Source organism: Eurosta solidaginis, chromosome 4 (assembly GCF_040869045.1).
Source record: "Eurosta solidaginis isolate ZX-2024a chromosome 4, ASM4086904v1, whole genome shotgun sequence".
Taxonomy (NCBI): Eukaryota; Metazoa; Arthropoda; class Insecta; order Diptera; family Tephritidae; genus Eurosta; species Eurosta solidaginis.
In genome coordinates, this window is record NC_090322.1 from 273,009,088 (window position 1) to 273,024,890 (window position 15,803).

General features: G+C 40.6%; 2 protein-coding genes across 3 annotated transcripts; one reads left to right on the plus strand and one right to left on the minus strand.

The window, feature by feature from the left end:
- Window positions 1–2,471: 2,471 nt before the first annotated feature.
- Window positions 2,472–3,570, minus strand: LOC137251503 (uncharacterized). Of its 2 annotated transcripts, XM_067786205.1 has the most exons (3): window positions 3,504–3,570; window positions 3,285–3,419; window positions 2,472–3,222 (listed from the first exon to the last, which is right to left on the minus strand). In XM_067786205.1, exons 2-3 carry the CDS (start codon window positions 3,354–3,356, stop codon window positions 2,851–2,853), a joined length of 444 nt encoding a protein of 147 aa, XP_067642306.1. In that variant the 5' UTR covers window positions 3,357–3,419; window positions 3,504–3,570; the 3' UTR covers window positions 2,472–2,850. The 2 variants fall into 2 exon arrangements, with proteins under 2 accessions (XP_067642306.1, XP_067642307.1); XM_067786206.1 differs by lacking the exon at window positions 3,504–3,570 and having other exon boundaries at window positions 3,285–3,497.
- Window positions 3,571–10,776: 7,206 nt separating this feature from the next.
- MCTS1 (malignant T-cell-amplified sequence 1 homolog) lies at window positions 10,777–11,793 on the plus strand. The gene is made up of 4 exons (XM_067781186.1): window positions 10,777–10,931; window positions 10,983–11,135; window positions 11,194–11,496; window positions 11,552–11,793. The coding sequence occupies exons 1-4, from the start codon at window positions 10,921–10,923 to the stop codon at window positions 11,631–11,633; spliced, it is 549 nt and encodes a 182-aa protein (XP_067637287.1). The 5' UTR covers window positions 10,777–10,920; the 3' UTR covers window positions 11,634–11,793.
- The last annotated feature ends 4,010 nt before the right edge of the window (window positions 11,794–15,803 follow it).

Sequence of the window (15,803 nt, forward strand, 5' to 3'; positions counted from 1 at the left end):
AACACCAATACACAGATTTTGACAATTTGAACAGACATATTTTGTTGCTTTACAGATGAGCCAACCTGTATATAGTTGAACCATGGTTACGACCCTAGCGGCACCAATAATCGATTGCATTGATTCTCATAAGGTTGGTCGAATCAGCTGTTAAAAGGTTACCGATACGGTTACCGATAAAGCACCAATGTCTCCAGCTTAAAATTTAATACTGTATCAATGTGCCAAATTTGATTCAAATCGGTTAAGCCGTTTCCGAGATGGTAGTGGATATACAAAGAAATATACCTAAGTCATAGTGTACAAGTACAAGTGTGTTGACTTATCTGTCAAGCATTCTGACAGGCACTCGCTGGATTCGGAATGACAGCGAATTCAAAATGGATACCATTACCGAGTGCGCCGAATGATTGAAAAATTGAAAAAGTCGATACGATTGGTAGTCAAAAATGTTGTCGTTGAGACCAAAAATGCGACTCTAGACCTGAGATTTCCATCAGGTGAGCGAGGCTGTTTGTAGTTTTGACGTTTATCGCTTAGTGAACACACTTGGTATAGGTACACTATGACCTAAGTGACAAACCTCCTTAAAAATGTGAATAGAAAAGCGAAATAAAATACTTTTCGTTTGATACACACATTGACATATCTCATGTAATGCCAAAAAATTACCCCGGGTCCATCCGAAACCGGGGGCCCGATCCATAGTAATTCTGCCCGGATCACCGTGAATTTTCTGTTGAATATTTCCTTTCATAATAATGAAGTGAGACAACCACTTTTTGAACACAAATAACTGCTGTTTTAATTTTGGCCAGCAAGATTGTTCAAATACACCACCGTGTACCGATATATTGTTGTTTAAATGTTTTTGTATTCAATAATCGAATGTACCTAAATTTTAATTTTTTCTTGTCACACTTATACCGTTTTCACACAGAAACTTAATCGAATCACGTTTCTATTTAATGAAATAATTAAGTTTCCCCTTTCGTACAGGGCCCTTTGCTTCATTACGCGATCTGTCAGAATCCCCAAAAAATACATATTTCGTTTTTACAAAAAATAGTTAAAATGGAAAGCAGCCGTTTCCTTCAACTATAAATGCTAGATAGGTCTTGCACCTATCCAAATATGGGTCTATTTTTGAAAAAAGTATTATCTTTTGAAGCAAATGCAGCGAAAAAAAAATTTTGAATTTTTTCGTGTTTTTCTATTTTTCTTAAATTATTGTAAATAAAATTATCATTGCGAGCATTTTCTATCAGCAATATAGGAGTATTACATATACATATGTTAACTTTATATTTGATTGAGGGGTACATATTTTCTTATGAATCAAAACCCCTGCAAATAATGTTATGAAGACTCATGATTTTTAATTTTTTACCACGAAGTTGTTAAATTCAGAGAGACCTGCTTTTAAGATTTATATCTAATATCTCCTAAAACACAGGCATCTTGTTGTTGTTGTAGCGATAAGGTTACTCCCCGAAGGTTTTGGGGAGTGTTATGGATGTGATGGTCCTTTGCCGGATATAGATCCGGCACGCTCCGGTAACACAGCACCATTACGGTGTTAGGCCGACCATCTCGGGAACGCTTTATATGGCCACATTAAACCTTCAGGCCATTCCTCCCTCCCCACCCACAAGTTCCATGAGGAGGTTGGGGTCGCCAGAGCATCGTCTGTTAATGAAACTGGATTCGCCACGGATAGGTGAAGTTAACAATTGCGTTTGGAGAAGCTATGTATTGCGCTGGCGACCTGAAAGGGTTGCGCTACACAGCCCCTTGAATCTGGTATTTTAGTCGCCTCTTACGACAGGCATACCTACCGCTGGTATATTCTGGCAACCTAACCCACTGGGGGCTCACACACAGGCACCTTGTTTATTGTTCGAGAGCCTCAACCTCACCTACGCGAGGGGAAACCTGTTACAAATATGAATGTATCATACACATATTTAGCAACCCCAAATTCCTTATAGAACTAGGGCGTGGGGCGGGATGGCCTAGAAGGTTTAATGTGGTCATATTAATCGTTCCCGATATGATCGGGCTTGTACTGCAATGGTGCTTGTTACCGGATCTATATCCGGCAAAGGACCATCAACATCCCAAAATCTTCGCAGAAAAGAACTACATAAATATGATTTCTTGAAAATCCCAATACTTTCGCTTTTTTTTTAATGTTTTCTCAGCACTCAATCATATGAACTAAACTAAGCCTATGAAAGTATTTTATCTTCAAGCCATGGCCAGACATTTGAATAAGCCAGTACTAATATGACGAAAAATTACATTTAGATTAAATTTTGTTACACAGACATAAAGAGTTAAGCCAGCTAAGCGCCGTGTGAAGTTTATAAAAGAAAAATCAAATATGTTAGTTATTTATATACATACATACTTAATGCAATATTCGTAAAAGGCTCTACATATAATTTAATAGGGTTCCTTTTTGTTAAGTCATCGATTAAGAATTATGTACAGAAACGTTTCCTAAAAAAATATTTTTTGTTCTTTAACAAAAGCTAAGTGTCTTCAATATTAAGTACAATAAAGAATAAAAGAAATATAAACTAAATATTGTTTTATTTAAAATAATCCTTTTTAGCGTATACAACCGGTTGCGGACTTCAAAAATCGCATTATAAATATAGTAGGGCATCTAGTGAAACGGTAGATGATTCAGAATTCCACCATCGTTCCATTGTTGGAAATCATGCCAACCTCGCTCCAAACAATTTGTTACTAGATAATCAAGCTTTTGCCTAGTAACTGTAGGAATTCCTTACAGCCAAACATTTTGGCATGGCAAAGTCTTCTCCATTATATGGAAACAGCTTAACTCCATGATATTTTGATTCGTTTTGTCGCAGTACTTAAATATTCATCAGTAAGAGGGTTGAGATGTTTGTAGTCACGCGATCTCTTTTCACAATTCATAGGCCTTTCCATTAGCAAATTGCTGTTTGTACTGTGAATTTTATTTCCCACCTGCATATTTACACATTCATCAATATCCATAGAGCAGACACCTCCATTATCTGTATTTACGACAGCTTTGTTGATCCGTTTATCTTTGTCGTTGAACGCCAATCTATTCCTAGCGGTGCGATGGTCTTCTCTTCGTGCCAACGGAAGCGCAAAATTTCTATAAATACGCATCAGATCACAATGGGACATCTCACGCATATTTGGTAAATTAAGTTGTCGCTATTTATATAAAATACTATTACACAAACTATTGTTTGTATATATACATATGTCTTCTTTACCTCGATTAAAATGTTTATCAACTCTTCACGCGTTAGCACTTCAGCAAACGTGTAATCCATATTACTTTGCATTCAAACTTGAATTGTCACCTTTATTCACAAAATTTATAAGCCACAATTTGTTAGATTCTCTACCTGATATGCACAACACGTTAACAAAGATAACACGTTAATACTTTGTTGACTGTGGTTTAGAAAATTAATCATTGTAAATCTTACCTAAATCTTACTTAAATAGTAAACAAAGAAATTAATGCATAAAAGCTTTAGTGATGGGATACCATTTACTAAAGCTAGTGTTGTGTAAATACACAAATACTCGATATCTGGCCAGGTACGCAACTCACCATTATTTTGGTTAAACGTCAAAAAAATTACAAAAAATTATTCATCCGGTTATATTGGGGTTTTTTTTTTTTTAATTAATATGAGATAACGAAATGCTTGGGCGCTTTTAAACAACGATTTATTCAATTTCGACTTTTTCTACTTTCAGGTCTATGAATTTCATTCGCCCTCTACGACAGGCATGTCTAGCGCTCGAACATTATCAGCCCCTTTAACCGTGAGGTTTGCAAAAATTTCCGATTTTTATATAATTGGCGGTTTATTTGGCAGATTACTGAAGGGATTATGTCAAATTAACTGTCTATCAGTGATAAACGGACATTGAGAAAATAAGGATTGAAAATATGTATAATTCTTACTACTTTTCCAACCTCGCGAATCCAGTTACATATATGACTGCGTTCCATATTTAACAGAAGCCATCATCCGGTGCAAAATCCTGAGCCAGATAAATAATTTTGCATGTAAAAGCAGCTACAAAGATTTGAGTCAGATAAATCCAGATAGAAGTCTGGTTCAATTTGTGAGCCAGATAATTTATTAATAACTTCTTTTTAGTTTGGCAACGCTGCTTTTACGTTAGGTTAGGTTAGGGTGGCTGCCCGAGGGCACACTTAGGCCAGTAGTATTAGGCCCGTTGTGATACCACGAAAAACACCGTTACCTTTCCTCTTCGAACCATTTTGAGGACCTGATGAAAGCTACCAGGTCCTTGACGTCATGCTCCACAACCTGGCTCAGATTTTCAAGAAATGGAGCTCCCAGAAAGCGCTGCCGTGCTCCGCTTAGTGCTGGGCAGTTGCAAATGAGGTGAACCACCGCTTCCTCATCCTCTTTACAACTCCTACAGCAACGACGATAAGGCGCTCCTAACCTTTTTGCATGCCTGCCTATGAGGCAATGACCCGTTAGTGCCCCCACAAGTGTGGAAATTGTATCCCTTCTTAGGTTGTACAAGTGACGGGATCACTTAGGCCAGGTTTCTTTCGATGTTCGACACCCCTGTGTTTGTAGCCATCTTTCGTCGGCTTGACGGTAGATATGCTGTTTTAGCATTAGCTTGCATGTGGACAGGGGCATACCTAAGCGTTCTTGTCCAGGAAGGACCTGCCTGGTTGTACCCTGCTTAGCGAGTTCATCTGCAATGCAGTTTCCTCCGATATCCCTATGTCCAGGGACCCATGTGAGGTGTACACGGTTCTGTTGAGCCACGTCTTGAAGAGATCGGCGACAGTTTAGTGCTAGTTCAGAATTGAACGAGTGGGATCCCAGAGATTTTATGGCAGCTTGGCTGTCGCTGAAGATAAAAATTTCTTTGCCGACATTGTATGTCCCTATCCTAGCTGCGGCTTCCATTATGGCTGCAACTTCTGCCTTGAATACACTGCAGTGGTCGGGTAGTCTGAAAGAGAGCTGGAGGTCAATGTCCCTGGAGTATACTCCACCTCCAACTATACCGTTTAGCTTGGAGACGTCCGTGTATATGGAAATGCTGTTGCTCATAGCAAGGCACTTATCCGACTCCGTCCAGTCATCCCTGCTGGGTATATTTATATTAAAGTTGATTTCCGCAACTGTTGTGGTCGCACAGCGATCCGTGCTAGGACGAAGAAAACTTTAATTTTTTAGTATACTTGAGTGTCCTGTGGTATTGTTGTTCCAACACGACAACTCCCTTAGACGCAGGGCTGACGTTGCCGCTGCTCGATGACCAGCTAGATCCAATGGAAGGATGTCAAGAATGGCCTGAAGAGCTTCGCTAGGCGTTGTTCTTAGAACCCCGCTTATGCTTATCATGCTGGATCTGTGGACTTTACCCAACAAGTTTAGGTTTGACGCCTTGCTCAAGGCTGGCCACCATACGACTACCCCATACAGCAGTATGGGTCTGATAATCGCGGTATAAATCCATCTGCATATGTTGGGGGTGAGTCCCCATTTTTTGCCAATGGCTCTTTTACACGTATATAATGCAATGCATTCTTTCTTTTGTCGCTTAATAACGTTGTCCTTCCAGTTCAGCTTTTTGTCTAAAACTACGCCTAGAAATTTGGCTTTATCTGCCAGGCTTAGGCGCACCCCATTTAGTTCTGGTAGGTTTAACGATGGTATTTTGTATCGTTTGGTATATAAGACAAGCTCTACTTTATCGGAATTGCCGCTGAGTCCACATCGGGAAGCCCACAGAGAAACCTCTCGCAATGCTACCTGCACCAAGTCGCATAAAGTTTGAGGGAACTTGCCTATGTAGACAATCGCTAGGTCATCAGCATATGCCACAACCTTCCCGCTCTCCCAACTAGTATCTCTTAATAGCGATTTTACCGTTAGGTTCCATAGTAGAGGGGAAAGGACACCACCCTGGGGCGTGCCCCTTGCGACAAATCGTGTTATATCAGCCTTACCCAGTGAGGAAAGCACTTTCCTTCCCCTGAGCAGTTGATCAATCAGTCCCACTAGGGGTCTATTTACGTCCAGATCAGTTACAGCGTTGTTAACGGCGTCTGGACTTATATTGTTGAATGCTCCTTCAATGTCTAGGAAGGCCGCAAGACAATAATCCTTTTCGAACAAGGATGTTTCTATAGTAGATACTAGGCTGTGTAGCGCAGTCTCCGTAGATTTACCATTGGTATACGAGTGTTGATAGCCCGAAATGAGGTTCCTATCAATGCTTGTAGTGAGAAAATCGCTAACTATTCTCTCTAGGGTATTGAGTACGAAGGATGAAAGACTGATAGGACTGTAGTCCTTCGGTTCGTAGTGAGAGGGCTTGCCTTCCTTAGGAATGACCGTGGCGCTCCTCCATGCACACGGAATATAGTTCAGAGCCAAACAAGCGGTATATATGTGCCACAGCCAGTTGGCTGATAACTCCAAAGAGTAGATAAGTTGAGCGGAGACAATCCCGCCTGGTCCAGCAGCCTTAAAAGGTTTAAAACTTTTAACTGCCCACCTCACCCTCTCCTCAGTGATAAGTATATTCACAGCTTGGTTTGCTGCAGGTACTTTCGGTGCGTTGGTCATATTTTCCGGGAAATGCGTGTCCAGGAGCAGCTCTAGGGTTTCCCCTTCTGTGCTGATCCAGGGACCATTCGGTCTCCGCAGAAAGCTAATAGCTGTTTGCGTTTTAGAAAGCACGCACCGTAGCCTTGATGTGTCAACGACACTTTCGACTCCAGTGCAGAAATTTCTCCATGAAGTTCTCTTCGCTTGTCTCAGGACTTTTTGTAGGTCCTTAGTTTGTTCTTGTATTCTAGCCATTGTGACCCGTTATCAAAGAATTTGGCTTTGTTGAACTGTTCCCTACAGGATTTACGAAGTAGGTCCAGATCATGGGACCACCAGTAAGGTTTACGCTTACCGCGTGGTTTTGGCAATAGACAAGCCTGTTCTAAGGCATTTGAGAATGCTGATGTGAATTTTTCTACCAAACCCTCTAGCTCCTTCGTTGATGAGGGGCTTTGTGGGGGCAGTTCTATTGCTAGCAGCTCATTATGTAGTTCCCAGTTTGTATTACGTGGGTTAGGTCTCGCAATGGGCTGATCGACGAAGAACTCTAATATTACTTCAATATACCGGTGGTCTAAAAAGGAATGTTCCTCAAGAACACGCCATTTTTTAACCCACCCAAAAACGCTTTCGCTACAAATAGTGAGGTCAATAACCTCCTTACGGTTTTTAGTAATAAAAGTTTGTTCATTACCTACATTGCAAACTACAAGGTTAGTTGTTAAAAGGTACTCAAAAAGTGACTCACTACGAGTGTTTATATCGGAACTACCCCATTGCACGTGGTGGGTGTTTGCGTCTGTCCCGATTAGCAGATGGCCTTTGCTTGAATCGGTCACCAGATCATTTACCGTCTTTTGCGGAGGAGGTTCCTCCGCATCGTACGGCATGTAAACGGAGGCTAGTGTTAATTGGGTGCCTCCGCTTGCCAAGCTGGCCGCTGTAAATTCACCATTGCTATTATTAGGTAAGAGAAAGATATTTAGCTCGGACTTTACTAAAATGCAGGTTCTAACTTTACCTTAATCTGCAGCTCGGATGAGCTTAAACTCAATGGCCCCAATCCGCAAGTCCTTGAGTTGTTCACCCAGGGTTCATGGATAAGGACCACTTCGACGTCGCCTTTAGAAAGGCGACTGATGACAGCAGCCGGGGCTGCCTTACTTTTGTGCAGGTTTATCTGGAGCAACCTCAGCATGAGCTTGCTCAGACTCCCTTGCCTCCATCACCGTGATGTTGGGATCCTCTCCGTTGCTATCCAGCAGAGCATCCTCCATCGACAAATTGCCCAGAGCCCCTGCGCAATTTGACGTGGCGGAAACCAGGCTTTCGGCGTCGGAGATTTCCGCTTCCACTTCGGGTGCCTCAATGTCCGTGTCCAAAGAAGCACTCGAAAGGGATGCGCGCTGTGCATCCCCACGGTATACGTTAATTACGACCTCGCCGGGACCGTAAAACACTATTCCTTTGCTCCGTCTAAGGGGCTCGAGAGCTTCCTTATTCAGGGCTAACACGACCTGTCTCCTAGGTCCTACAGCGTCCTCGACTTGGATGACACTCCAGTCCTGCGTTGAGAGAGCCGGGTTCATCAGTTGCAGCGTCCTGAGAATTCTCTCAGGTTCTGCTGGAACTGTGGGAACCCATGCCGTGGCCCTTGGCCGAGTCCTTCCAGTCGACGACCCCAATAATCGCCGGGATAGACTTGTCCCAGCTTTGCGGCTGCTGCCTTGTACAGTGCAACAGACCTTGCGTCCTCGCAAGCGAGTACCTTGATTTGGCCCTGGTACCATCCTGCATCAGAACCTCGCGGCGGACTACCCGCACGTCGAGAACGGCGTTACCGATTTCATTCCGGACGTGCGGCCACTGGTCTTTAGGGATTGCACCACTGTCATTCCCTCGGTCCAGGATTCCTCTAAGGGGTGATTTTGGTTCCTTTTTGGCGGTAGTTCAATATCCTCATCGGACCTTTGACGCTTGTATGGGGTTGCGCTCTCTACATTTGTTGGCAGAGAACCCCGAAAATTCGGCAGTAGAGCTCGCGCCCTTTCCACCAAATTCCTGGCGTTCTCTGCCATCGTTTCCAGCGGAACGCCCACATACCTTGACAGGACTTTTGCAGCCCTTCACTTGTTCCTGTGGAACGATCCCTTGTGGGAGTCTTCTTGAGAAGGGGTCCGACCCGTAGTCGCCCTCGCGGTCGTACCCCCGTATGATGTCTTATTTATGGCTCCTTTCTCCTTTGGCTCAGTGTGGCCAGATCGTGGGACCCCTGTCACAGCCGTGGGGAGACTAGTCGCCGTAGCGGCGTCAAACGGGCGCCCAGCATCAGCAGGCGCGTCTGTGTTCGCCGTTGCCAGCGCAACTACCTTCGCCGCCATACTGGTACTTGCCCCCGTCAGATCACCCAAGATCGTATTGAGGTTGCCCTCTTGTCGTCCATGGGGAGCCGACCCGTCGTTTCCAACGCAGCCGCTCCCCCGGTTGAAGTAGCTGTTGCGGCCCGTTTTCCCTTGTCTCAGAGTGGCCAGGTCCAGAGAGCCCTGCAACAGCCGTGGGAAAAATAGTTGCCGTTCCTGCGCTTGGTCGGTGTCCGGCAACAGCAGGCGCGTCAGGGTTCGCCGTTGCCAGCGCAACTCCCTTCGCCGCCATACTAGTGCCAACCCCCACCAAGTCGCTCTTCCCTTTAGCATTGGTAGCCCTTCCTAGTTCACTAGGGCGTATGGATACCATTGGTGTTGTCCTTCTCCCTGTGGAAGAGGACGAAGTTTCTTTTTTGCTTTGTTTTTTATTCATCTTGTTGTACGACCCCTTGCTAGACGAGGCCAGCTTAGGGTCAACTTATTGAAAGAGGGAAAAGTGTCGTCCGCCGCGGCAGAGGCCCTTACCGCGGTAAGACCATTTCTACTCTCTGAGGCGGCCCGGTGTCAGAGAGGATCCGTACAAATACAGCCAGATTAACCTCCCGGCTGCAAACCATTCAATGGGCACGGGAGCCGGAGCTGTGAAACTAACTGGATGACTGAGGATACAAAGGGCGAGGGCGATTAACTTCAGAGTTTTCCGACAATAACAAGAAAACGACTTTAAGATGTCAAAACTGGACCATGTATAAACTCAATTTCGCAATTATAAAACCCAAGACATAAGTGCAGAACTGCTGCGCAGCTAATAAAATAGATTTTAAATTTAGTTGCAGCTTTTTGACATCATTTTCAATGAGCTATCGTTCAAAAAAGCTGAAACTAAATTTAAATCCTATTTTATTATGACTATGACTATGCGCCACTACGCAATACCCTTACGTGCTAAGTAGTGTGCTGCATGACCTGTTCAAACAAAATTTGCTGCGTTAAATCAGTGCTGTGTAACAAAAAACCTCAACAATCACGAAGAACCACAAAACAAAATGCGAAATAAATTAATATGTTTCCGTCATTTCAGTTGTTTAACTCATTTAAGTTAAAAAACTTATATTTAAAAAAAATTTTTTGGAATATAAAATTGGTTTTGCATTGACAAATTCAATATTAAGAGCGTTTGAAAAACGTTTTATATTCTTTATACACATCTTTGACAAAAGTAGTTGCATTGAGCTCTCTGGTAATTATAAAAGCCAAATTACATGCCAACCTAATATGAACGCACGCAAGTCATTTTCTGTCAAAAATGTCTCATGCACATACAACTTGTATGAGAGCAACCCAAATTGAATTTGCTGCGTGAAAACCTCACTCGATTTCCAATTTTTGTTCTGCGTGACATTTAGATTTGACGTTTGCACACATGCTTTACATTGTCGCAACGCATGCTTATTTGGGTTTGGGCAAAAAACGCCGATTGTTTGCGTGCGCTAAAAAACGCAGTGCGGTTTTATTAGGTAGGCATGTTAAACTTCCTTTACCCTAACGCCATAGTCGTAACCATACCCATATCCAATGTGAACCATTAATGGTGCCATAACCTAAAAATCGAGACAATTTCATAAAAATGCAGAAAACGCAAAAAATTACAAACATATAGCACAAAAAAAAATCTTTTAGTCAAAACGTATCCAAAACAATAAATAAAATATACAAAAAGTTAATAAATTCACCAACTCAAATATTTTTAGGTTATCGATATGGCGAAAAACAAAAAACCAATTGAGCGTTTTTGTGTCTCTGACAAAAGATACAAGTACCTTTACAAGCACTGAATCAATCAGCTGGAATTTGACAGCCGCATGCGTTGACTGATAATAGAATAAGGTTATTTAAACTTAATTAAATCCGCAATGTTTAAAAAGTATATTTTATTTTACTAAAATCGTATCCATATTAATAACTGTCGTTATAGATTTGAGGAAAAGGAAAGTGTATCATCTCTACAGCAGTTGAAATCTTCTGTGCAGAAAGGAATTCGTGCGAAGCTGTTAGACACGTATCCTTTATTAGAGTCACACATTGATTTAATACTGCCAAAAAAAGATTCATATCGAATCGCTAAGTGGTTGTTAATTTACATATAACGTGATACATAACAGAATATACTTAGAACTTATTTTTAGCCACGACCACGTTGAATTGCTAGTTACCGGCAATGGGGAGATAGTATTTTTCCGCCACCGCGAAAGTCAATGGATGCCTACATTGCGACTGCTACACAAATTTCCTTATTTTGTGACCATGGAACAAGTAGACAAGGGTGCTATTCGGTTCGTATTGAGTGGGGCTAACATAATGTGTCCCGGTCTCACATCACCTGGAGCACAGATGACGCCAGCTGATAAAGGAACAGTTGTTGCCATAATGGCCGAAGGAAAGGAACACGCATTGGCGATTGGCATAACTACATTATCTACTGAGGATATGTATGTAATGTGAGTTTAATGGCTATGTGTACTTATAGCATTAACTTTCTTGCAGTTCGAAAGTCAACAAGGGTGTAGGAGTGGAGACTTGTCATTACCTCAACGATGGCCTGTGGAAAATGAAAACGATAAAGTAAAAAAAGTCTAGCCACATTTCTCACAAGGTACATAATGCATTTTTCTTAAAAGGCAAGAATTAACCGCAATAGGTATTGTAAAAAATATGTGGTATATTTTAAATACTTAGAAATACTTTATAATTGTTTCCTTTAAATAATAATTATCGTGAAAACGCTATTTTCTTTGTTTCTTATCATCATTGTGGAAGGCGGCTGCGGCAAGGCTGATGGATCAGGCTTCGTGACATGGGCTATGCATCGGCTTTCTATCCTGAGGCAATACACCATTCTTACAAACTTTGACTTCACCCCAGACAAAGCAGGCTATTGTGTGCCTACAACTTGCTCCTCTGCCAACTTCCGAACAGCCGTGCCCTCGAGGGAAGAATGGTGGGTATGCCTGTCGTAAGAGGCGACTAAAATACCAAATAAATGGTCGGGTCTGGTACCCGATCTGCATCCGGCAAAGGACCATTAACCTCGATTACACTCCCCAAGGCCTTCGGGGAGAGTCCTTATCGCTACAACGACAACAAGGGAGGAATGGTAAAAAATCAATCTGGGGCAATGGGAAAATTTAAGGAGGGGCTTTTTTGTCAGGCTTTCGATGTACGTCGCAAGTTTAAGTTCGATTACTGTAGCGTCTTCCTTCACTAAGGATGCGATGGATGAGATGTTGTCGAGTGCTGCAACGACCGGGGAGTTCAGCATCTTCTTTGATAGTCCAGCAGATATAAAAGCCCTAAGTTCAAATTAGAGTTGTGCTTTTTCGTTCATTGAAGAGATTCGGTTCTTTCGTTCTTTTTCTGATGAACCAATAAGTTGTTCTTTTTGTTATCTGTTCCTTTTTTTTCAAGCAAATTTGTTTTGTTACGCTCCGCTGTTTTCCACCGAAGTTTGTGCCTGCAACATCTTGAATGTAATAATTAGTTTCTTACAAAAGATGTGTTTCATAAATAGTCCACACATATCTTTTTGTAGCAGTGCCACACATACATACAAATCTTTAGTGTAAGCAGAAACAATATAATATAGAGACATTGCATAGGCGAAAAATCGTGTGAGGCAAGCTTCACAAAATTCTAGTAGGTCACATTCACCACTTACCACAGCAGAATTTGTTAAACTACCACTGTCTGTTTTTGTTATTTAATAATTATTTGTACACTTTTTATTCAGCTAATGTGTTCAGAATTTTAACTTTTACTCACTAAAACTCCAATCAGTGCATTTCTGTGCTTAAATTATGTTAAAAATTGTGTTAAAGTTTTTGGTGTGGTGAAAGTGACCTACTAGAATTTTGTTACGCTCCGCTGCTTTCCACCGAAGTTCGCGCATGCAACATCTTTATATTCAAAAATTTTTGGTGTAAGTGGCATCATCGACATTCGTGTTCACTGTGAAATTCTACGTACATATGTATGTATGAATTTACAATGTTCGCGAACGAGAAGAGAGAAAGAACTAAAAGAACAAATAGAACCGAAATCGAAGATCTAGTTCACTTGTTCAGTTGTGAGACCCGGTCAATTGAACAAGTTCAGAACGAAACGACCCAACTCTAGTTCAAATGTAGTGCGATCGAGGATGGTAGGGAATGTCGATTATCCATTGTGGTTGCGATGCATTATTTCAAGGTTAAGATAATCAGGGGCCGAGTCACTGCAACATTACTCGAAATTGCCGCGCGGATGTGCTATCCCATAGGTACAATTGAACCAAATATAGATGGCTGTAGGGAACCCTGGGCGGACACTACATCTTGCGAGATTCTCTGGTAGGAAGCGGATAGCAGGCGGTATGCTGGAATTATTGGTTCCACCGAAGCTCATCTTTCAATGTTTATTGGGGTTTTGAGAGGTAGAGTACGCGTTTACTGCTTAAAGACGATATAAAAAGTACTTTAGGAGTATTATGAGAGCATACGGCACGACTTATTCTCTACGTATAAAAATATAGGTGCGTGTACATTAAGGATTTAAAATTTTCGATATCCGTGCCACGATCCGTCATTATTTCCATCAGTAGTTCATGCTAACCTTTAGCATAAGCTGCATACAAACTTATGTACATCCTTCTTTATATATATAGATAGAGTAAACCTACATACATACATAAGAACGTACCAAAAAATATAACTTTTGTTTAAGAATTTTGATGAAATGTTTAAAATTTTGAAAAAAAGAATATTTTTTACGAGATGTATGCATTCTTAACCATTAACATTTATCCGCACGATTACATGAATACTTAAACGGAAAAGAGCTTTTCGAAGTTTCAGAATAAATAGGTAAATAATTCCTGTGTAGCACAGAGTGGAAATAGCCTCTATAGGTATATTGTTTTAATGTTGTATTAACCTCAAGACAGATATCTACGTATGTTTCTGCTAAAGAAATAAAAAATGCGACCGTGTTTCGGAAAGATTCTGAGCATGATTACATATGTACATATATAATAAAATAATTAAAAAAAAATGTTTAAGTTAAACAGTTTTATTGAAAACAATAATTACATGAAATAATAATAATACTAATAGCTAGAAAATAATTAGGTAGGTCCTAGGTACTAGTCATCATACTCTTCGTCAATCTAGGGCGTTGATCAGACAATTAAAGAAAAACGTTGGGCGCGTGAAATTTCTAAAAATGTGAGGCGTAGCATAACCTGATTAAGGTTCAGTTGGTCTTATATATGACTACCAATAGAAATTTTACGCGTCCAATGCTTTTATTTAATTGTCTCACCAACGCCATAGATTGATTAGGAGTGTGATGACTAGTACCTAGGACCTACCTAATTATTTTCTAGCTTTTAGTATTATTATTATTTCATGTAAGTATTGTTTTCTATAAAACCGTTTAACTTAACACATTATTTTAAATTATTTTATTTTCAAGTTTTTAGTCTTTATTTAATTGCCAATTATTTCTCATTCTATTTAGTTCATTTAGTGACTCATTATTACAAGGACTCTTTCCTGGCAATTTGTTACAATCTAAGTCCTCAATATATAATCCTTCCAAAGACTTTACTCGACTCTTCGCCACGTATGCTTGTCCCTCCTCCAACTCCAAAATATTTTGATGTCACTTCTACTGGACTGTATGTAATATTTGTTCCAAATATGGACCAAATCGGACCACAACGATTTTTTTGAATATCTCGATATTTTCGCCACCTAGCGGCGATTTTTTTTTTCATAGGTCGCTTTCTATTCTTGTATCTTGTATTAGATGTTCCAAATATGAGCCAAATCGGACCGCAAATATGATTTTTGTGAATATCTCGATTCATGCCCCACCTAGCAGTGATTTTTTTCATAGGTCGCTTTCTATTCTTGTATTATTGTATTATGTGTTTCAAATATGAGCCAAATCGGACGGCAAATACGATTTTTGTGAATATCTCGATCCTTGCGCCACCTAGGTCGCTTTCTATTCTTGTATGTATTATAATTTCCAAATATGATTGCATTGTCATCGGGTTCTGAACTATTTTCTAAGTTTCAAGCTTGTAGCTTATAGGGAAGTTACTTAAATTTTAATTACAAAATTCGTTGACAACGGCCGGCCGCGCAGCCGTGCAGCTTTTCAAGTCAACCTAAATAAAACCGTTTAAAAACGAGTCCCTTTTCCCTTGCAATATTGCATTCTTTATTTCAGGTGTACCTTCAAAGTGACTGAAATCCACTAGATTGATTCAAACCAATCAATGCTCTTTTAATGTGTAGTGGTTTTAAAGTCCACGTAAGTTGCAAAATTTTTTGGTTTTTAAGTGGACGTGGTGCCAACCGATTTTGCTAATTTTCACGTAAATATCATGGAAAGAACAGCTTCCACGACTAATTCCAACACGATATATTCAACAACTTTTGATTTACGGTTTTAAAAAACTTTCAAATTTTTGTCTTAATGTGTGCGTTGCGGCACCCATTTTTGGAAATTTTATCAAATTTCTATTTTGCGCCATAAAGTCAACCCACATATCAGGTTTCATTACTTTATTTGTTTTTGGTATTGGCGTATTGGTTTAAAAGCCGGATAAATTTACGGGGTTTAGTTATCAAATGTATGTAACAAAATTTAGATAAACTTCACTTTATGCTACCATTTTGGTGTGTAAACAATTTATTCAACTTAATGAGGGTGCTTGACATTTGATATTTTTTTAAAATAATTAAACATT